The sequence below is a fragment of the Prionailurus bengalensis genome, chromosome C1 (assembly GCF_016509475.1).
Source record: "Prionailurus bengalensis isolate Pbe53 chromosome C1, Fcat_Pben_1.1_paternal_pri, whole genome shotgun sequence".
Lineage (NCBI taxonomy): Eukaryota > Metazoa > Chordata > Mammalia > Carnivora > Felidae > Prionailurus > Prionailurus bengalensis.
In genome coordinates, this window is record NC_057345.1 from 101043367 (window position 1) to 101065942 (window position 22576).

The 22576-nt window shown below is 49.5% G+C and overlaps 1 protein-coding gene across 4 annotated transcripts; it reads left to right on the forward strand.

Annotated features, from left to right (window-relative positions):
• The first annotated feature begins 233 nt into the window (after window positions 1-233).
• On the forward strand, window positions 234-21866 carry TENT5C (terminal nucleotidyltransferase 5C). Of its 4 annotated transcripts, XM_043575958.1 has the most exons (4): window positions 234-444; window positions 2077-2200; window positions 11102-11166; window positions 16246-21866. In XM_043575958.1, exon 4 carries the CDS (start codon window positions 16271-16273, stop codon window positions 17444-17446), a length of 1176 nt encoding a protein of 391 aa, XP_043431893.1. In that variant the 5' UTR covers window positions 234-444; window positions 2077-2200; window positions 11102-11166; window positions 16246-16270; the 3' UTR covers window positions 17447-21866. The 4 variants fall into 4 exon arrangements, with proteins under 4 accessions (XP_043431893.1, XP_043431890.1, XP_043431891.1 ...); XM_043575955.1 differs by lacking the exon at window positions 11102-11166 and having other exon boundaries at window positions 235-444; XM_043575957.1 differs by lacking the exons at window positions 234-444; window positions 11102-11166 and adding an exon at window positions 945-1124.
• The last annotated feature ends 710 nt before the right edge of the window (window positions 21867-22576 follow it).

Below are 22576 nucleotides of genomic sequence, written 5' to 3' on the forward strand. Positions count from 1 at the left end.
AGAAAGAGAGTGTCGGTAACTCCGAAGTTAAGGGGGCGTCAACCCGGGCGCCCTGTGTTGCGCCTGCGCAGTGCTACCTCCTTCAGCACCCCGCCCCTTCCCGCCGCCGAAGATTTACTGGTCTCCCGGCAACCATTCACCCGAGGAGCCAATCAGAGGGCAGCTTTCGCCCTGCCCTCGCCGTCAGCGCCCAGGCGGAAGGACCCCGTGGGCTCGGCTCCGCCCCTCCCCGCCCCTCGCTCCCCCGGGAAGGCAGGCTTAGGGGCGGGGGTGGGGGCGGGGGTAGCCCGCGGGGGCGTGGTCAGGCCGTATAAGAACGGAGGGGGCGGCGGCAAGACCGCTCACTCGGTGCCGCTGCTTGGGGGCTGTAGTGACCGCGCCGCTCCTGCTGGGGGCTGCCCTCGCCAAGGACCTACCTCTGTCGTCTCCTCTTCCGCCGCCCAGGTGAGTCCCAGGCCCCCTCCCCTGAAGGTGCGAGGAAGGGGCGGCCCCAGAGAACCGCGCGCTCCGCCTTCGGGGGGGTCTGTGCCAGCCGAGCGGAGCTCTCAAGTCTTCCCAGAGCCTGGTGGGGGCGCGGGAGCCGGAGGGGAGGTGCAGACAGGTGCCGGGCCCCTCCGGCTCCTGCGACAGCACACCTCCCCCGCCCCCCCGCCCCGTGAGGACCAGTCGAGACGCCCCGAGAGGGAGCTACAACTTTCCAGAGACTTCGGCCGGGGCTTGGCAAACTTGGGCGAGTTCCTGCTCCGCGCGTCCCGCGGGCGGGGCGGCCGAAGAGTGGGCGATGGGGCCCTGCAGCTCCGTCCCGGCCCGACGACGCCCCCGCCGCCCCCGCCCCGCCTGCGCTCCCGCGGGCACGCCGCCGCCGCCGGCCGGCCGAGCGCGAATTCGAACGCGGCGGTTTTGGGAGGCGCAGTTGGAGACGCAGCGGTCAGGGGCTCGTCTCCGGCCGGCGAGGGGAGGGGCGCTGCCCCGGCTCGGCGCCAAGCCCCGGGGTTTGAGACCAGGGCAGAGATCCCTAACTTTCCGTGGACTCACACTAGGCTGCGGACACCGTGAGCCGCAAAGTGGTCCAAGCGAGTGACTTCTGCGCTGCGCTTCTCCTGGAAACTTCTCGGGAATACGGGGTCTGTGCCCTGCCTGGTCCCTCCCCTTTTAGGAATGAAACTTGCTTACCCGTGTAGACTGAAAGCCTGACAGTGAGTTGACTCGGCTGGCCAGCGGTGCGGCCGCCGCGGGAGGCTGCCCCAGATCGCAGAGGTGGGAGGAGAGTCAGAGGAGGGTTGTGAACTCGACCGCTGTGGGTTGGGAGGCTGTACGCCTAAACACAGAACGCAGGTGGGAGAGAAAACAAAACTGCGCTACCTCGCAGGGAGGGAGAACTTCCCGGAGAAGAGCCTGGGAAGTTTCCCTGGAGGACTCGCCGGCTCACCCATCCTCAAGAACCAACCGATAAGCCTGGACCCCGGAGGAGGGATCAGCTGTGTCCCCTCCCCCCCCCCCCTTTTTTTTTGTCTGGAGGAAGGTTTCTGCACGGCTGCCAAAGCCCTTGTCTTAGGTGGCGACCTGCTGCCTTTTTAAACTTTTTTCTTTAATTTTTTTTATGGAGTTATAGCATGCAAGCAATGGAGTGCTTTAAAGTGCACTACTGCAGTCAGCGTTTATGCAGACTGTTGTAATCATTTGTATTGTGACGGTCGATATTCGGGCTATTTGGTAGGTGGGTTAGGAACCTGAACCTCCTCAGGAAAAAAAAGAAGATTATTAAATCCTTCTAAAGTAGACTCCTGGCTTGGCCCAGCTGCCCTCCAAGGGGGTGGGGTGATGAGAGTGGCCATTGTTGGCTACACTAACCTTTCCACGGGAGTAACTTGGCAAAGAAGCCGGCAAGGAAGCAAGCCAGGCAGCCTGGGGCGCTGCGGGTGGGGGTGGGGTGAGGTAGGAGCGCTTACCAAGAATTGTGCTGTGTCTTAAATCCCCAAAGGTATTTTTGAGGGAGTGAGACCCACACGTGAGACCCTGCCATTGAAGGGGGTGCGGTGTGGACTGGAGAATGCTGACTTTTCTCTTCGCTTTCAGGGAAGCGGTCTGAGCTGTACCAGCAGGGGTTCTGTCCTTTGACATTCTTGTTTGTGAAGATGGAAACCTTAATATCTCTGGAGTCAAGCTTTTACTTGAGATAACTGAAACCTTGTGTCTTAAGGTATACGCATATCTTTAGAGTTCGTTTATTCTCATCTCAATAAGGAGTTTTTAGAAAGAAGGTTTTGGTAGATTGTATACAGTCGTTCAGGTAGCTGTAGGGAGAGCCCCATAACATAGCATGAACATTAAAAACAAACAAACAAAAAAAGAAAGTTTTTTTTCTCCACCAGGAGGCCTCTCAATCGTTACCCAAAACAAAGGTCCCTAGTTTCAGAACAGGGTATACACAGCGCCGACAGCAGCACTCTATGTTGAGTTTCTTCCACAATACCTACCTTGTATCCAGAGATTAAGTTGGGGTACCTCTGAGGGGAACGACTTGGATCTTGCCCGTTTGTCAGAATGAGTGTGATTTAGTTGAGCACCCATGGTTCTCCCTCCTTGGTTTCCTCAGCTGTACTGTGAGTACAAGTAGCTCACGAAATCCCCTCCTGAGTTACAGCACCCCTCACCCTGCTTTTCTCAATAGGCCCCACTTGGCCTCCATCCCTCAGGGTTCAAGGCCAGGGCAAGTTGTGCACAACTCGCACTACCCATCAAAGAACAGAGAAGTCCTCGTACTTCTGAAAGCCCAGAGAACCGCCTAGCAATGAAGATAACTTAGCGTGGACTGGGGTGCCCTTGTTCTTCCAGTGCCTGCAATCAGACACATTTGATACAAAGTTAGAAAACGACATGATTTTTTAAAACTGCTCAAGTAAGTGGTACCTTGCCTTCATCTTGGAGATGTTGGTGCAGGGGGCCAGTCACCAAAGAATGACCAGCCAAGGGCTCCGAATGGATGTGGTAAACCTTTATTGTGTTACCAGGAGATGTTGTGGAAGCCCAAGACTAGTTTGATGAGTTAAGTTAAACTTGTTGTGTTGGGTTTCTTGGTCTCACAACAGGTGTGTGTGTGTGTGTGTGTGTGTGTGTGTGTGTGTGTGTTTAGGGGTTCAAGGGAAGTAATATGGAGTCCAAGGTGTTACTTGGGATAAAACATTACTTTGGTTAGATAAGGTTCGTTGCTTTTTTGTGATGTCACTGAAATACACAAGACAGTATAGAAAAATGTGTCCTGCCATCTTGGTGTTTTGACTGTAGCCTACCAAGTTGGCATAAGCTATATTATGATGAAGCAGCCACCTCTGTGTCTAAAGAAATGTTCATGTGTTTGAAGAAAACAGATACAGCGGTAGTGCTGATCTCCTGTGATGCTTCTAAGACTTCTGGTCTCAAGCCTTTTTATCCTTTTACTGCATGTATGATAAGGAAGCTCTTATTTGGAATCTAAATGGTTTAGAGGAAGCATCTTTGTATAACCCAGCTATGTAAGAAAAAGCCTCAGGAATTGTTTAGAATCAGTGGATTTTGTACAGCTGGCCCCTGTAGCCTCTCCTAGAACTGTTTGCAGAACTTTTTGGAATAACAGGAAAAAGCTAATATGAAGATACACTTGCTGATTTTAAGTAACTCCGTGTAGCCTATGTTTTAGTCGTAGAGCCTTGCGGAGTCTCGGTCCCCGAACTGCATCAAGTGTTTATTTCTTGGGTAACAGTGATTGAGCCAGTAAGTAGTTAAACGCTCCCCAGGCCGCAGTGTATGCCAGGTGCTGCAGGGGCCAAGGCAGCGATAGGTGAAAAGGCCTGGGGAGGTGCTCTGGAGAATGCAGGGGAGCTGGGTTGGCTTCAGAAGGTCTGGGCACTTGGGTTTTGCTCGATTGTCTTTGCCGCTGGCTTGTGAGCCCCAGGAAGGTGGGGGTCTGTGCTCACTGCTGAATCCCCAGCACCTAGAGCCGGGCCTGGTGCACAGACAGTGCTCCTGTTAACTGGATACAGTGCTCTGCTAGCATTCAGCTGCCATTGCTCTCAGAGAGGGAAGTGCACTTTAGGTAGATATCCTTTTGGTGGGTTAAGGTGCCGGAAGCTTTTTGGGTTGGATGCTTCCAGCCTAAAGTGCCGGGTGGCGTCTGGGCCTTTTTCTGAATGGTGGCCTCAGTTGGCCGGGCTTGGAGCTGAAGGGCAGGGACTACCAATTGGCCAGCAGCTGAAATCCCTTAAGCTGAGCTCCGGACCTGCTCTCTCCCGGCACTTCCCCTCCTACCCATCCACCCCAACCCCAGCCTCACATGGCTCGCTCAGCCTTTCTCTCTCCAGTTCACTAGGCTGCTAGTTCTGCTGACCTTTTATCTTTTTAACTTTTTGTTTCCCACTGCCGTCACTGACCTGGTTCGGGGCCCTGTAGACAGTGACTCCGTGAGAGCAGTAGTGAGCCTCTCTGGCCAGTCGCACATCCCAGGCCCCTCAAACACCACCTGAAGGACTCCCAGGAACTGCCCATCCCTCTGGATGCTGAGTTCCTTTTCAGGACCTGTACCCTTCTGACTTTCCGTCTATTCTCCACTTCCCTTGGATGAGTCTGCCTAACTGCCCTCCCTTGCCTCACAGAATTCATACTCAGCTGCTTGAACAACTCAGTCTCACCAAACTACATTTTTGGCCAGCTTTAGACCCTTCTGAGAGGCTCTGATGTTACCCCACCTGAGGGTCCTCATATCTCATTACTCGCCTCTTCTGTGCTTTACCGGATGAACACACAAAGTCCATAACTGTCTCCCTATTCACTCGCGGAGGACCCATTTTGAGAAGAAAACTCTCCATGAATCTCGAACCGCTCCCACCCCGTCACGTTGCCATACATCTCTCTCCCCTGGCTTAGCCCTTGCGAGAGTGGGAGAAAGGGTAATGCTCCACCTTGCCTGGCTGTCTACACCCCACCCCCAAACACATCCCTGACCGGTGCTCGTGGTGGTTGGGGAGGTGGGCATCGCAGCCGGCTGACCGTGCGTGGTCTCAGCCAGTTGTGGCCTTCACGTGGAGTAACTGTAAGGTGGCTGCGGTGGGAAGAGTGCAGATGCAGGGGGAGACACGAAGTGGACACTAAGTGAGCACCTGCCACGTGTCCAGGCACTGGTGGCCACTTGTCCCCAGGCTGGGAGCGAGCGCTGCTGCGGTCTCTGGTGCCCAGGCCTCTCGTGCTCTTTAGTCTTCCCTCCCCCCGGCCTCTGAGGCTGCATTGACTTGTGACAGTGCTCAAGTTTGGGTCCTGGCTGTGCCTTTCCTGCTTCAGGCCTCTGTTTCTTCGTTGTATGAGGGTGGTAGACCAGTGCCATCCAGTAGAAATAGGAGAGCCACAGTTAAGTTTTTAGAAGTCCTCAAAAAGCTAAAATAGGTGAAAAGAGTTTTAATAATTTTACCCATCATGGGTTAAAGAGGCCCCCCCCCATGTCCTTAAGATGGGTCCAAGCCACGATGTTATTTGTGATCTTGTAATGCCACGGAGATGTCATGGCAAATGGTGACCTCTCCATATGTAATCAACATAAAGAATATAAATGAGATTTTACTCTTTTTTTTTTTTTTTTCCTCATACTGAGTCCTTGAAATCCAGGGTGTATTTTAGATTCCCAGCATGTCTCAAAGTGGACTTGTCCCATTTCAAGTGCTCAAGGGCCACATGAGGCTTGTGGATACGGTATTGAGCAGCATGGGTCCACACCAGCTGTCCAGTGTCTCCCTCTCAAATTCAGATTCTGCATGAGTGGGAGCCAAGAGGTAGCAACAGCAAGTTATGGAAGAAGAGTGTGAGCTAGGCTGTGAGCACCACAAGGGCAGGGGTCTTTGTCTCTTGCTTACCAATGAACTGATCGTAAACTCCTGGAATGGCGATTGGAACATAGTAAGCCCTCAGATACTGGGAAGAACGAAGGGAAATGCAGTCATCGTGGCCAACTTGCTGCTACCCATTTACCCTGGGAGTCAGTCCTGAGACTAAAACACAGGATATTTGATTTCTAGCCCAGTGCTCATTCTTCCATTTTTTGGTGGTTTCTTAGAGAATAATTACAAGGAAATAGAATTTCAAAGAACTGCAGAGGAAATCTGACACTGGCAGGGGACCAGGACTCCACCCGTTTATCAACAATTAAGATTTATCAATGACCAAAATTTGAAAATGCAAGAGGAAGTAACTTTCAAGCAAGGGGTGTCTGAGTTGCCAAATGACACCAACACATGACTCGGTAAATGCTAGCTTAACCATCCTAGTGGGCCGTATTCATGGCGTGCAAAGCTCCACACATGTAGGGATACCAAATTCAAGGTGGCTTGGCTGCCTCAGGTGCAGTTGGTACAGGAATAGGTACCACCCCATGGTCTTCTCCTTCACTTTAATGCATCCCTCCATCCCTCATGCTGCCCATCCACCTAAATGTCCATTCTTCACACATTTTTAAGGTCAGAGGGACCCTTGAGCCTGGTGATGTTACACTCAGGCTGCTGCTGTGCTCAGACCTGGAGGTCAGGTGTCTGCTACAGGGACGGGTCTGTGCAAGACCGAAACCTGGATGGATTGTGCATAATTAGTATCCTCACAGGCATGGAAGCCAGTTCACACTCAGACATATGTGAATGGGGTGTGTGTATGTGTCTAAAGTATGATAAGTGCTACACTCCAGCTTGTCCCTTTCCTGATAAGGCTCAGGGATGCTGCTAGTGACGGGACAGCAAACTGAGGCCCTCCTTCTGGAAACCTGACAACTGTTCAAAGTTCTAAGCTGGAGAGTCAGGTGGGATGCAACCCTTGATAGACCCCAGAGGCCAGCAGCCCTTGGACCCTGTGGACTGTATGTAAACTTGCTCATTCTCGTGGTAAACAGCCTCCTAGGAGTCCTTCTATTTTCTCAGTATAGTCAATCTCTAAAATGGTGGGGCCAGCTCTGGAGATCTCTTTAAATGAGTCAGACCAGTAGCCTCTCTGATTTAGAAAGAGGCAATTGGTAGGAGGAAGTGGGGCGCCAAGCTGAACAGGGATTATTTCCAGTTCGAGTGGTGTGCGTAGGGCGTAATATTGCTGACACCTTGGAAAAATCATGACTTCTATGCTCAGCTTCCACGTAAAGATGTCTGTGTTCTGTGCTTGTGAATGTTTACATCTGTGATGCCTTCGGGGTATTCCTTCAAGCACTCCCAACTGTGGTGTCCCAACTGTCTGGGCCCATGTTTTGATTCCATCTTGCTCTGTTTTGCAGCCAGAGCGTGAGTTCTCCCAGCGTTATCTCTCCAGCCACACTTGCTTACGCATCCTATTTTGAAAGACGGGCTAGTGCCTTCCGCGTGGAGTCTTCTGAGGGCTGGTGTCTGTGGACAGAGCCCGATCTCTGATACCCACTAGGACCGTATGCTGGCAGAGATGGGAGGAACTTGTGAGGGCCTCCCCCAACCCCCAAACTCAAAGCTCGGAGCAAAGCTGGGGTCACTGGGGTCTGTGGCCCGCTTCTGCTCCCGTCCAGGACACCCCATTTCCTTCAGCTCAGGCAGCACCCCTGTTGCCATGGGAATCACGCCAAATTTTTTCACTGTAGTACACGATGGTGTTGAATGGCTGAGAGGGTGCTGATAACCCTGAGAAAATAGATTGAGACGCCCGGCTGAATGTGACCAAGCTAAGAGTGAGAACAGACCATCTGCACGATGGGCTGTGTCACCGACTTAGAAACGTCTTCTCTGGGCACAGTTCTGTGGCACAGGGTGGTTGTTTGTTTGTGGGTGTTTTGAGTGGGCAACTGTAAAAATAACTTCTTAGAAAAAGCTAGCACAATATATTTTATTGTCCTTTTAATAAACAAGGCATTATACGGTTCTCCTGCTTTGGGCAGCCTACTAATGTGAAGTCTTACTTCGTGTACGTTTACATTAAGCACCGATGTGCCTCTCGGTTGTCTGTAACATTGTGTTTGGGGCAGAGGGGTCAGAACATGGCCCCCTCCCTGGTGGTGAGGGGCTGGCGGCTGGCAGACAGGGGCTTCCTCGGGCTGCCCCCTGGGCCTTGGTAACTGCTGGCCTTCACGAGACATTCAAGGATTAAGGGAGGATTTCTCTTCAGAAAAAAAGAATCTACTTTGGCCCTGGTTTGTTCCCTTTCTGCCCGCTGATCTGCTGTGTTTATCAAGTCCACGGTCATGCAGAGTGCCCAGCTTTTTTCTCGAGGGCATAGGAACGTCAAGGGCCAAACTCTGTGCGGTTGGGAAAAGTAACAGGTGTGCAGGCTCAGTTTCAGCACGTGTGTGTTCGTTAGTCTGTTCCAGGCTGTTTTGTGTTCAGTTCTGTTCCAGCTCTCCTTCCCCAGGTAGCCCGAGGGGTTCCCGTCACTTCTTGCAAACTTACCTACCTTCTCTCTGCAGCTCCAGTTGGGTTGTCAGTTCCTGGGATCTGAGAAAATGGCCCTCTTGTCTTCAGAGTGTCCTGTTCTGTGGCTTTATCAGTAGATCGACACTGCTGACCTTCTAGCCAGCAGAGTGCATCCTGCAGCTGTCCCTGAGCCCTCTGCGAGCCACAGCCTCGTGGCCTGGCTGGCATCGGGGAGCCCCCTCAACGTGCGGAACGAGGCCTTCACCTCACAGCCATTGCTCCTTTGAAACAAACCTGAGCGCCATGATTACCATTTTTATCCATAATTACCTTCAATTCTGGTGGCTCCAGCCAGGCTGCATGCCTCCCCGAATCCAGGGTGATCTTGAGGGAGAGGGTCTCTGTACTGACAGCTGTTAGGTAACTCACGCTCTGAGTGTTTCTGCCTCTGCTTCCGGTACCTGCCATCTGGCCTGCCTCACTCAGGGGCCTCAGCACATCTAGCCAGCTTCCTTCCCACCATCCTATAAAAAGACCTTTGTACCTTTCCCCTCTTGCCTTCTTTTTGCTGCCGTCTACTTTCTTACTTTCTACAACTACCTGAGCAACTAGCTTGTCTTCAGGGCCCTACCCCAGTCCCAAGACGTGCGCCCCATCCAACTCCTAGGAAGCCTCTCAGTGGCTTTTGTGCCACTTCCCGGCAAGGCATCCGTGGACAGTTCACACTTTGTGTAACCTCTTTGTTCCCCAGTCCCCTCACCTGCAAAGTAGGGATAATAGTATCTCCCTTGTAGCCTCGGTGTACGTGTCAGATGATTTGATCCAGATAAAGCTGGATCAGATAGGGTTTGGTGGTTCATGTTAGGGCACCTGGCTCGCCATCTGGTCACATTTGGTGTCTCCAGGCTGTGGCCCTCTCTACATGAAGAGGCCCTGGAGGGCTGTGCACCTGCTAGTCCCGGCTAGGAGCTTCTGAGGAAGTGGTAAGTGGTTTCTGAGTGTGTAGGACTGGTAAGATGTTTCTATTATGAAACAGCTGATGCGTGTCCTCGTTGAGAAATCCGATTCCCCACACTGTGGCCAATGAATCAACTTCTCTGGTGCCTCTCTGAAGGGCACTTCTAAACCACCTTGGCGTCCTTGAAGATGAACACTGACTCCTGTCCTTTGCTCAACTTCAGTCTGCTCTAAAGCAGGCAATAAAGGGTGATTGATGCAAGCTTTGCTCTTTTCAGCGTATGTGGTAGACATAAGGTGTCATGGTCCTTTTTTGGATAGGACCAATACGGTCTCTCTTTTAGAAGCGATCGCTGTAGGGGATCAAGAACTGGTCATCCCAGTGCATCCGTGGGCTTGTAGCATGAGCCTGCTGCCCTGTCCCCACCTCCCACCCTGCCAGCAGCTGGGCGAGCTTGGTGGGAGCCGTTGCCGGTTCCAGGAGTTCGAACCTTAGCTCTGGAGTTGAGGATCTGGAGTCCATTCACTGAATCTTTTCTAATCCTTGTTCCTTAATTTGCACGCAGGGGACATTGGTGGCTTCCTCGGAGTGCTTGTGAGGGTTAACTGGGAGTGGGTGTGAAGTGGTTATACTGAGCACCCTTGGTTTTGCATGCACATCTGCACCTTTGTTTTATAAGGGAAAAGAGGACCAGAGTTGTGGTTCTCATTCACTCAGGTTGCTGAAAGAATTGGTGAGACAGAATATGATGTTGTGTCTTGCATCCTTTTTCACTTCCGCTTAAACTCCAGGTTTTTATATGCAGTGATGCAGTTTCTTTTTCCTTCGTGTCCTCTGTTGGACATTGGAGGGGGAAGAGGCCTGCCGCGGGTGCACGGGTCCCCTCTCAGCCAGGAGCTGGGGACAGCAGGTGTCTTTGTTCTGCACACACACCTCCGGTAGTCTGTCACCAGGCTTGGTCCATTGCCCATGGTTGGGTCTCTGACCTGGAGCTGGAAAGCATTACTAGGAAGGTCCAGGCTTTGGGGTTAACATCCAGTAACAGTGAAAGGAAATGTTGTCATCAAAGGAATGTTGAAATGTGTTTGAGGTCCCTCCGTATCCTTACACCCCAGCAGGGTCAGAGGAAGAGGGCGTTGCTCAGCTCTCTCTGAAGTGGATGGGAGGTCTGCCATAGCTGAGACCCTCCGTTCACACCTCAGCATTTCCATGAAACCTTTGGGACCATACCTTCTAGAGCTTTCGTGTTAAGTATCGTAGACCAAGACTTAAATACACACTGTCCTTAACTTTGTAGATGTACATCTCCACATGTACCGAGAACTCTCCAGACGGTGTCTGTGCCTAACACCAGGCATAAATAGGACTCAGTGATGATTTGTAAGCCCTTGACCATAAGACCCAGAAGTGTTACACATGCTCTTCTCCAACCTGTCTGCCCATCTGTCCTGCTTGTGCTCTTGAGTCCTCCCCATGCTTTCAGTCTCCATCGCTCTTGTTTCTGGGATCCAGATAAGCTATAAAGCAGGACTAGAAATAGCTAGCTTTCTCTCTCTCTCTCTCTCTCTCTCTCTCCTGTTTTCTTTTCAATTAAGGCCTAATCATAAGTTTTCAGATCAACCTCCCTTTGAGGGCCTCTGTCCCAGGCCATGGGAAACATGGGTAAATTAGACATGAACTTGTCCTTAGGGAACTTGGTATAATCTTCTTTGGGCTTAGTCGGTCTTTTCCTCTCACCTTTTGCTGTCATTTCTGCAAACGTGCTTTCTTCCAGTGTTCATGTTCCACCTGTCCACTGCAGCCAGATGAGAGAAGAGAAGGGAATTCAGGGCACCTGAAGTAGGTGGTCATCACGAGTCCCACTTTCCAGAAGATTAAGTACTTTGAACTGAGGAGGCAATTGGCCATCCTCACCTGTAAAAAGATGCCTGAATTTCCAAATCAGTGAGAAATCCTGGTTCCCACCTTGCCCAGTTTCTACTGTGCAAAAATACAATAAATCTGCTTCTCAGGCTGTAAGAGGAAAATCATACACTTTAGTTTGAATTTACCAGCCTTCACACTGATTTTTTTTTTTCCTAGTCATTATTCTGCTAATTCTGCTGAACAGAATTGGCCTTGAACCTGGGCCTTTCATGAATTGGGAATGTGTGTTTCACAATATCAGGGTTGATTTCAAGTGGTTAATTAAAACTCAAACTGTCGCACTAAGCTCTGGTGCATTATCTAAGCCCTCAGGGCCTGAAAGTTGGAGGATTTATTCTAGTAATACCAGTGTTCGTTGGAGTAACTAAAAAAATATACTTTCGATATTTGAAATTGCTTGGATGGCTGAGAGAAAACAAAGAGTTCCTTTGTAATAATCACCAATAACTTATAATTTGGGGCTCTTCTAATGAGCTAAGTACCAAATGTGAATCCAGCCCAAATTTGAGCCTTCGCTCGCTTGAGCTCCTCTGTTTCTGAGTCATGAACACTGGAAGAATTAAGAGCTACACCATAGATTTGTCACTCGCCAGTTCCACAACATGCTTCTATAGGGGCTACTTTTTTCTGAAAGTTAACTCCGCTGTTCACACGTGTGTCACAAGAAGCTGGCATAGAAGATGCCAACCACGACCTCTTAGAGGCCTGGAGAAGTATTGGTTGCATGTAGTAGGGGTCTTCCCATGGTAGCCAGCAGTCAACGTAATAGCATCATCAGGGTCGCTATACTATGTCTGAAATGTGAAATAGCAATTCTTACAAAACTACGAAGAACACTTTGGATTACAAACCTGGAATGGCACTAGGTGAGGTGGCTTATCCATTATTTTGGAAGTCTGGAGGATTTTTGACAAACAATGGACATCTTCTTTTGAACAGTAGGGAAAGAGAAACTTGACTAAAAGCCATTCTAGGAGAAAACCAGTCCCTCCTCCCCAGCTCGCACCTAGAGATCAACATTTAAGGCTCAGAGGGGAAGTTTCTATGTGTATTTGATTGGGGCACGTGGACATAGAGACGCGGGAAGTGATAGGAAAGGGATGGAAGGAATCAGGTAGCAGGGGAGTGAGCAGGCTCATGGGGGAAAGATTTTAGGAAATGGCTCATGAGATTTTAACAGTTCTCAACTAATACGTGGGAAGGTTCTAAATTCAAAAAGTAAGTTTTCTTCGTCCCATCTCCCAGTCCAGAGGCAGGTTGAACTACTTGTGTTTCCTTCCAGAGGTCTGTATGATTGTACACGCATGGGCTTGTGCTTTTACACACACAGCGTTGGTTTTCTCTGAATAAGTCTCAACTAGAATTTCACATTCATACAGATTGAGCCGTTCTTTGGACAACTGCCATCTAAGTGTATGCTATCGTATACATGCACTAAGTCATTTAACCTTCTGCTGAGGACTCTGTACCTTCATAAATAATTCTCCAGCATCCTTGTTCACCCTCGCAAGTATACCCACAGGATAAGATCAAAAGGACCTAGAAGTAGAATTGGTATGGAGAATACGTCCACTTAAAACAGGACATCCACACTGTTCTTCAGAGAGAACTCATGGGCAGGGTGCCCAAAGGTATCTGCTGCTTGATCTCTGCTAACCTGATGGGGAAGGATGATACACTGAAGTTTTAGCACGCCCATCCCTTAACGTGAGGGTGACTGTGTCAGGCATCTGAGTTCGTGCCCTTCGCCCCTTCTTCCATTGGGGTGCCAGTCTTCCTGATTTGTAGGAGCTCATCCTTCATTGATGAAACGAGCACTTTGCCTCATCATGCAAATATTTTCCTAGCCTGCTCGTGTGATGTCTTTGTGGTGCTTTTACCATGTAGGTGTTTTTTTGTGTGTGTCAGACTTTTGTGACTTTGAGATTTTACGTGACTTAGAAAGGACTGCCTACTCTATGTACGTGTATGTAAATTCCATGTTTCCCTAGAACCCATAAAGTTTCGTCCTCTTGTGCTTAAGTCTAATTCATCCATCCAGATCTTAGTTTGGCACAAGACGAGGAGCCACTTTATTTTCTTTTTTTAATCTAGATAACTATCACATGTCTAGACTTTTGCTCTCTACTATTTCTCTCTATGTTTTCTCTCTCCTGTATCATATGCCAACTCCCTTTATGTGTTGGATTTTAAAAATTCTGTTCCATCAGTTTGTCTTTTTGTACCAATACCACATTGTTTCAATTATTGTGGCTTCATAATATCTCTTATGGGGCTAATATGTACATCATTCTTGTTTCTTATAACTTTTCTGGCCATTCATGCCCCTCCTCCCATATGAACCTTACAAATTTTCAATCTAAAACAGATTCTAACTTTGAACCAAGTTTAGAGATTTAAAAATACATGAAAAGTCTCCTGTATATGTCATCCCCTTCCCTCCCCAGTCCCTTCCTGGAGGAGGAATGATGGCTTCCATCAGATTCTCACTGGATTTAGATGTTCCTCCTGTAGGACCACTGTTCTAAAGGTGGCAATAGTCCTGCCTTTAATTTAGAAAAATTTTTCCCCCACAACTCCTTTAAAGAAAAAAAAAAAAAAGTATGAGTCAAAAGTCATTCCTATAGTTATTTTCCTCTGCCACATTGAGGTTCTTCCTAGAGGTATCACAATAAATTGTTCCTTCTCTTCCAAGTACTGATTCAACTGCGACTCCTCTGTCACTGTGACTTCTCCTACCTTGTATTGTAAACACGAGACTCAGAAGCACAATAACAGGTAACGCACAAGGTAGAGCAAAGTGTGTTTTCATAGGTAGGTCAGCACAGCCGACGGAAAGCTGTGTCACCGAATCACAGGTGGCTTAGCGGTGTCTCAAAACAAAGCTAGCGCCAGACCTTTCCATGGCCATTTGGACTGAACTGGGCAGCACCCTATGTTGTTAGGCATAGCGTACTGGTCACCGATGCTGATCACTGAGGGGCCACAAAGAACCAAACGTACAGAGAGCACATTAAAAAGACGCCCCACATCTGACTTGAAGCCAAGTGCTAGCCACAATAAACATTCAGTATTTCATCACAAATTTTTGTTATCCTTAACCTAGGAGTGCTTTGGTAGAATGATCTAGGTAGTCGAGGGCTTTTTAATGTTGTCCAGACAGGTTTGAAGGGAAACTTTTGTCTGCCCACTGGCAAGTATTCTCCTGTGGCAAGCACAAGAGTGCTCATCCCTAAATTGGGCTTCCTAGAGCCTGCTTGGATCACGTGACCGCCCCTCCTGTTGCGAGCCAAGCAGATTCGGCCCCTTAACCTACGTAGTGAAGGGAGCCTGTGCTGTGGCTTGAGTGGTGCATGATGGCCAGACTGGACAACTTGCTAGGTCTTGGCTGCATGCCACCTTCCGCCCCTAAATCCCCAGCCCAGAGCCCATGTTGCCTTTCTGTCAACTTAGGTCCCCTCCCCATCAGGGAACTCTTCTGTGGCCTTCTTGTCCTCCCCAATCAAGGGACACTCCTTTCTTCTACCTGTACGTTCCATTTTCTTTCTAGCGCATATGGCCCTATATTGCTATGTTGTGTTTGCACCCACCTTCTTCGTGGCCAGCTCCTGGAAAGCCGGTCTCGGTGTGTCCAGTGGTGCCCCCCCACCGGTGAGTGACAACCATCCCACTGACCTGAGCGATTAAGGCGAGGATTCCTGGCACCAGCGCGAGGCTAAAAATCCACATTGGAACCTCAGGACCGTGCACGGTGGGTGTGCACGCAAAGACAGCGGTTTCCAAACCATAAAACCGCAGCAGTTGTTGGGATGGGTTTTACGTGTGCCTCGCCAGTCAGGAAGGTGAAGGGGGCAGGAAGACTCTGCGCTCTCACTGAAGTCCAAGGATAGCACCTTGACATTTTGTTTCTGCTCTTACGTCTGTCTAGCTAACATTTGACCCATGTGGATCCCCAAGCACCTTGACTTTCTAATACGGCAGTATTTGTTTTTACATATCAGGATTTCCAGAGATCTGTTGTGTTTCATTTTCTGAAACGTATCACTTAGTCGGAGATTACTTTGGTAACTGCGGTTCTAACAAGTGACGCGTGACGCAGGATGTTTTTCTCTTAGGACTGAGAGCTAACTTCATTCTCCTTGGGTAGCTTTGAGGTACTCGATTTCAACATCCAGTCAGATCACACTGCCCCGAGGAAGTTTTCCCACCTTGCGCAGAGGGCCTCTTAGCTGGCAGAGCTGTTCCTTCACCACGCTGACCCCAGCCTTTGTCGCCAAGAATTTTGTCATTCAGACAGCTCCTTGGTGTCCTACTCTGGATAACCGAGGTGCTTAACTCTAGGGCAGGCCATTCCCGGAAGTGAAAAGGACATGGGATTCTTGCTCACAAGGTGTCTGTGTCCGTGGTACTGGCAGGACTGATCCGACTTCCTTTCCTTGGTGTGCAGGCAGCCCAGAAGGGAATCTTCACCTCCTCACGGAGTGCAGGAGGTCTTTCTCTGCGGGGTCTTGTGTTCAAGGTGTGGGGGTTGTAGCTTATTTAGCAGCCAGTTCAAGATGTAGTCAGTCATGCAAAAGCAGGAGAGGTAATTCTATTAAAAAAAAAAAAAAAAAAAAAAGGAAGAGTAGCAAATCCCGTAGGCCCTCTACTGAGTCATGCTGTGTTTAGGTCGCTTTGTTTAACGAGTTTGTCCACTTGCCTTTGCACACACCACCCTCTCGCAGACACACCAGCCAGCCCCACATCAGACAGAGTTCTGAGGTCCTCAGATTTGGGAGAGGGTAGGTTTAGGTGTGTTCTGTCCTCCCTCCGCACAGGCACCACTCCCACATACTTCTCCAGAATATCAGCAACACCCAGCAGCGGGTGCTGATTGTTGCTGTCACGCGGGACAGCATTCAGAGATCAACCAGCCCCTTCTCTGAGTCCCTCGAGGTGCTGGGCCGCGTAAGAGTGACTCCTAACTCTGCTTCTCACCCCCTCACTTTTCAGTTTCCCTGCAAGAACACCCCCCGAGATGGCAGAGGAGAACAGCAATACCAGGGACTGCCTGTCCTCCAGCGTGCTCAGCTGGGATCAGGTCAGCCGTCTGCATGAGGTCCTGACCGAGGTCGTACCCATCCACGGACGAGGCAACTTTCCGACCTTGGAGATAACTCTGAAGGACATCGTCCAGACCGTGCGCAGCCGGCTGGAGGAGGCGGGCATCAAAGTGCAGGACGTCCGGCTGAACGGCTCTGCGGCTGGCCACGTCTTGGTCAAAGACAACGGCCTGGGTTGCAAAGACCTGGACCTCATCTTTCATGTGGCTCTTCCCACAGAGGCGGAGTTTCAGCTGGTCAGAGATGTGGTGCTGTGCTCCCTCCTGAACTTCCTGCCGGAGGGTGTGAACAAGCTCAAGATCAGCCCGGTCACCCTGAAGGAGGCCTACGTCCAGAAACTGGTGAAGGTCTGCACGGACACGGACCGCTGGAGCCTGATTTCCCTCTCCAACAAGAACGGGAGGAACGTGGAGCTGAAATTCGTCGACTCCATCCGGCGCCAGTTCGAGTTCAGCGTGGACTCTTTTCAGATCATCTTGGATTCGTTGCTCTTTTTCTACGACTGCTCCACTAGCCCCATCTCTGAGCACCTCCACCCCACGGTGATCGGGGAGAGCGTGTACGGGGACTTTGAGGAAGCCTTCGACCACCTGCAGAACAGACTGATCGCCACCAAGAACCCCGAAGAGATCCGGGGCGGGGGGCTGCTCAAGTACAGCAACCTCCTGGTGCGGGACTTCAGGCCCACGGACCAGGAGGAGATCAAAACTCTAGAGCGTTACATGTGCTCCAGGTTTTTCATCGACTTCCCGGACATCCTCGAACAGCAAAGGAAGCTGGAGACCTACCTTCAAAACCACTTTGCCGAGGAAGAGAGGAGCAAGTACGACTACCTCATGATCCTTCGCAGGGTGGTGAACGAGAGCACCGTGTGCCTCATGGGGCACGAGCGGAGGCAGACCCTGAACCTCATCTCCCTCCTGGCCTTGCGCGTGCTGGCAGAACAAAACATCATCCCCAACGCCACCAACGTCACCTGCTACTACCAGCCAGCTCCGTACGTCAGCGACGGCAACTTCAACAACTACTACGTTGCCCACCCCCCAGTTACCTACAGCCAGCCGTACCCTACCTGGCTACCCTGTAACTAACCCTGAGACCTGAGGGTTTCCACAGCGGGGACCCCAATAGGGCAAGGGCTCTCAGGTAGGGGAGCCTCCTTCTAGATGTAGGTGTTTGGCTTTTAAAGGGGAACTCAGCTCTGATTTCTGCTTATTTTGTTCTTTGTGCACCCATTGGAATGGGTCTACAGTATATCATGAGCCAACCCTGAAGGGACCCCATCATTCCAGTGCCACTTTGGAAACCGCTATAGGAAGTAGGACCCATCCACATCTTTCCGAGAGAGACACTAACATGTCACGTCTCAAACATCCGCGCGGGGACATTTGGAGCTCTGTGCGCTAATAGAATCTGGGCAAGTTCCTGGGCGGTGTTTCTCACTCGGGCCTACGGTTGGCTCTGTTGGCCCTCACTTGGGGTTCTCAGCTGTTAGGTGAAAGTTGTGGTGATAGTCTATTTTCTTGTACCAATTTTAGCCAGGCAGAAAATGGTGGACATGAGAGTGGTCTCGTGACTGCATTTTTCTGTTCGGGAGACTGAATTGCGTATGTTTATTCCCTGTTAGCAGAGCTGAGGATTTCTTCTCATCAATAAACCAAAGCCGGTAGCTGGAGAATTGAGATCTGGTTGAAAGTGGTTTATGGTTTAGATGTTGTGCTCTCACGAGGATTTGTGAGATATTGCTGAGGGGGGAAAAAAAAAGACCTTTGCTTGAAATGTAACTTGAAAACAAAATAAAATGTGGAACATAATGTTAAAAGCAGAATTGTGGTGGGGGTGGGGAGGGGCTGATTGTAAATAGGAAACATGAATGTTCTTTTTCTTTTTTTTTCTTTAAGGAATTCTTATTGAATGACACCTCCCCCCCCCGCCCGCCCCCCGCCCGCCCCCAGCAGCTTATCACTTTAGTTTTGCTCTTCCTAAGACGAAGGATTGTCCAGAGTCCTTGCAGTAACTGACGCGAGGGTCTTCCCATGTTTTAATTGGAAACCCATTTTGGTCACATTCCGAGTATGACCAGCTGTTTTTCTCGAGTACCTTGGCTGATTACTTTTTGTTTGTTTTTGTTCTTTACTCAAAAAATAGCGATTTCCCTCCCCGGACTTTTTTGGACAGCAAATGAATTCAGGAATTTCAACAGGGCTGAATGATCTGTGGGACGACCTGCTGTGGTGGGCAGAGTTCTTTGGCTGAAAACTGCTTTGGAATTGAACCTGCCGCCCCTGTGGCGTGCGTGAGGTAGAGGCTTCGCGCTCACCCGGGCCTTGTGTGCGCGGCGTGACTAATTCTGGTGTGTTCTGGGAAGAATGGAGTACATGAAGAATGTCTTCCTTATTCTGGTAGATTTGACCGTACTTGTTTCTCGTCTGCACTTTAGAAGGAAAACAGTGTTACTCTCCAGTCTAAAGCAAGCTCAGTGAATGGGGGCGTTCTGGGCTGCTGCCCTCCCAGTAGATTGTGAGTTTTGAAACTTCTGTGGGATCTCTTAGAAAGCATCACTCTAGGGCACTAAGGGCAAAGGAACTCAGTAGCACCAGCCAGCTTGCTCTATAGAGTGACTTCATCAAATCCACACTCCTGATTTTTCCTTTCTTCCGTGGCCATAGAATTCCCCAGCCCTGAGTGATTGCTTTCCTTTTTTCCTTGCTTTAGACAGTGAAGTTACCTTACGGCTTAGCAGAAACCGAGTGATTTACCTTTTTCTGAAGATGGTATTTTCAGGGTGTTTTTTTTTTTTTTGTTTTGGAATGTGAGATCTTGGTCCTCTTAAAGCAGATTGGTCATGACTGAACCCCGAGGCTTAGCTGGTATCCATGTTGTCCTACGCTAGGTGAATAGAAGCCACTTCTGTGGGCAACCAGCTCCTGCAACCAGCTCCTGTTGCCCTGTGAATCGCAGTCACATTTGAATTCACTGGCTTTGAGTCCAGGCCAAGTTCTACACTGAGGGTGGGGGGTGGGGGCCCGGCATGCTTCAGGGTTAAAAGGGGGGCAATGAGGACTGAATCCCAACTTTGAAAACTACATGTTCCTCCGTGACATTGAAAGGCTGCCATTGTGGTTGGATGGCAACATCTTTGCACAAAAGTGACAGATATGTTTAACCAGAGCTTTGAGATGTGATGGAGCCACGAACGTAAGCACTTTGCTAACAGAAGTCAGTGCTGCTCTACTAGAAGGCTTGACCATCAGGGTGACGAGGCTCCAGATGAAGATAGGATCAGAGAACCACATCAAGTAATTAAATTTCCAGTTTGCCCTTGGAGTTCTTTCTGCTTCTATTTTTTTTTTTTGCTATCCGGTACTAGTCCTCCTCTGAGGAGGGAGGGAAGCACAGAAATTGCTAGAAATTTCCAGGTTTGCGCCCCCCACCCCCTGCCCCAGTTCTTTACTACCGTTGCACGATGACTACCTTTGGTACAGTCTGCTTACCTGAAGTTTTTGGCCAGCCCAGCTGTCTTGAAGTTTGAAAGGAGACACATGTTCTAGAACCATCGGGGTAAAAAGCCGCACTGACCAAAGCTGCACTTTTAAAACCCCGCCCTGGTCCGGTGATGTCTCTACCTGTTCTACAAGCTTTGCCAGCCTCAGAATAGACCAGGTAACCTTGAATTTCAGGTGTTTGGAAAGTCCAGCTGAAACCTGCCTTTCACACTGCTCACACAAGCACCAGGTACCCTGAGCTGGTACTGAGACCAGTGGTTCTTCTCTTTTGTGTGTTGAGTAACATGAAACTTGGCAGTGGCTAAGGGCACTAAAGTTCAAGTACAAATTCTAATATAAATCTAAGCAATCCCTTTTTGCTTCAGGACTCCACAGAGTTCTCTGATGCTTTCTGCAAGTACGCAGCTTGTTTTCCTGGCCTGCTGCTTGGAATCCGTTTGAGCAGCAGCGAGATTAAAACAGTACCGTTTCCCCTTGTGTTGGCAGAAAGGCCCAGTCTGAATTCCTGGCCTGGCGCTTCAGTCTCACCCTCAAATTTTACTTTGGCAAGAAGACACGATTCCTCACTCAACTTCAACTCTGAAACTAAACTCTCCGTCACTAACACCTTCAAATCAGGGTCCCTGCTAACCGCATGTGGGCTGTATCCTGGCCCACACTCGGGAGCACCTGGCAGCATGTGGGGCAAGGGGGGGTGGAGGGGGGGAGTCGGGTAGGAAAGACGCTGGGTCCCTGCTGGGTGCTCACAGATGTGGTTTGGCGGTCAAGCGCCCCCACCCCACCCAGTTTGATTTTTTTTTTCCCCTTGGGGACTTGAGTCACTGTGAGCTGTGTGCGAACCCGCTTTTTGGGGTGACACATTCACAGTCCCATCGCTGATGCCCTGAATCTGCTTGTCCTTCCACGTCCGTGCGAGCACTAGCTGCTTACCTGCATGGTAGGTGAGGGTTTTAACTCGCACTGCTTTGGTGACTTTGAGAAATGGTGCCGCTGAAGAGCAGCTTCCTAACTGTAGGAACACCTCCTTTCTAGTTAACTTCCTGGTACTGGTGCCTTGTTTTACGACGCAGCTAGATTCTGGGCTCAAATGTGTTGATAGCTATCCCTGTGTGGGGAGAGAGCCTGTCGCTCACCGGGGCCATTATTTCCTGGGTGCCCGACTGGGGCTGTATACCAGGGAGAACCCTTCGGTTGGCTTCTCCGAGGTCAAGAACTTCCATTTGCCAGGGGTAGATTCGGATCCTTAATCTGGCAGAGACCAGAATGTCACAGCTGGTTTTGGAACCTATTCCAGTTCAGCCAATTCCATTCAGAGGACCAAGGGAGGTACGTAGGGAGGATGTATTTTAAACCTGGCAACTTTGCCGGGTTATTTGTGGAGACTCCCCAAGGTGAGGACCAGGAAAGAAAATGTTTTGTGTGTGTGTGGTTTTTTTGTGGGGTTTTTTTTGTTTTTGTTTTGTTTTTGTGAGTTCTAAATCTTGTTTACCTATCACTTTTTCAAAAATAGTTTAAGCGTAAGCTAAAGAAAATGCTTGGAGGTTTGCCTGGGCTGGTGCGAGTTGGTACAAAATTGTCATGTGTGTTTGTATAGGGAGGTGAGAAGACCATCCATTAAAGAGGAAGTCATTAAATAAGATGGATAGGTGGGCGTTTTAAAACTGAAGACATCTGGTCTTTTTTTTTTTTTTTGATGGATAAAAAAAATAGCTGCTTCAGAAAAATTAAGAGTTTTTAGCTAGTAATTTCCAAATTGATATAGATGAAAAGTAAGATACTCATTAGACTGAATTGGAAGCTTTTTGTTATTCTGCATTTGCAAAGCCTTCGAAATGTTCATTCTTCAGTGATGCCTAAGATGCGTGAGGTTTCCTCTTTGGTGTGATGGTCACTGACCTCCTTATGTGATGAAGGTGAAATCACTTGTCAATGCAAACTGTATTAGAAGTTAATGAATTAAAGCTTTGAGTTTGAGAAATAAAGATATATTTAAAAAACCCCAAAACCTTGTCATGCTCCTTTCTTTGTGTCTCCTCCATGGTGAGTGAACCTACTAAAGATTTCAGGAAACGTGTTGTGTGATGGCAGGGGGTGGGGCAGTTATGATCATTCTCAGCCTTAGATACTTCTCTGAAAGATGAGGCTTTCTCTCCGGAAGAGGTATGTGCTCACCTTGGGGCCATAAGTCGCTTAATCCTGGGGCTCTCCTCCAAGGTGCCTGAGTGATCTGAGCTTCGTTACCCTAGCTTCTCTGCTAATGCCTACATTCGGTGATTCGGTCCTGGAATCTGCCTTTACTGGCATCTTGTTTGATTCAGTGTTAAAGGCTAGGTTCTCTTGAGCTTGACCTTGACCCCAAACCAAATAAGGGAACCAAAATGACTTTAGCTATACTATATACAATGGCCACCATGGTTTCTTCAGGTTTTGTTGTTTTTTTTTTTTTTTTTAAAGTACAGAAGTGAACAGTGGTGTTCAAGTGGTAGGTGTTTGGAGGATGTACTGTAGACCTTGCCTGGTAACCAGCTTCCTGAATCTTCTGAGCCAGTTCACAACCTGTGCACCCCCAGCCCTGCCCCTGCCATGACCTCTCTTCTGTGCTGAGTGTAACTCCCATGGTCTTCTCTGTAACTGTCCTCAGAAAACATCCACCTTTGTGTAACATCCTTCCCCAACCTTGTCTTCAACTCTCTTCATGCACCCCTCCTCATCAAA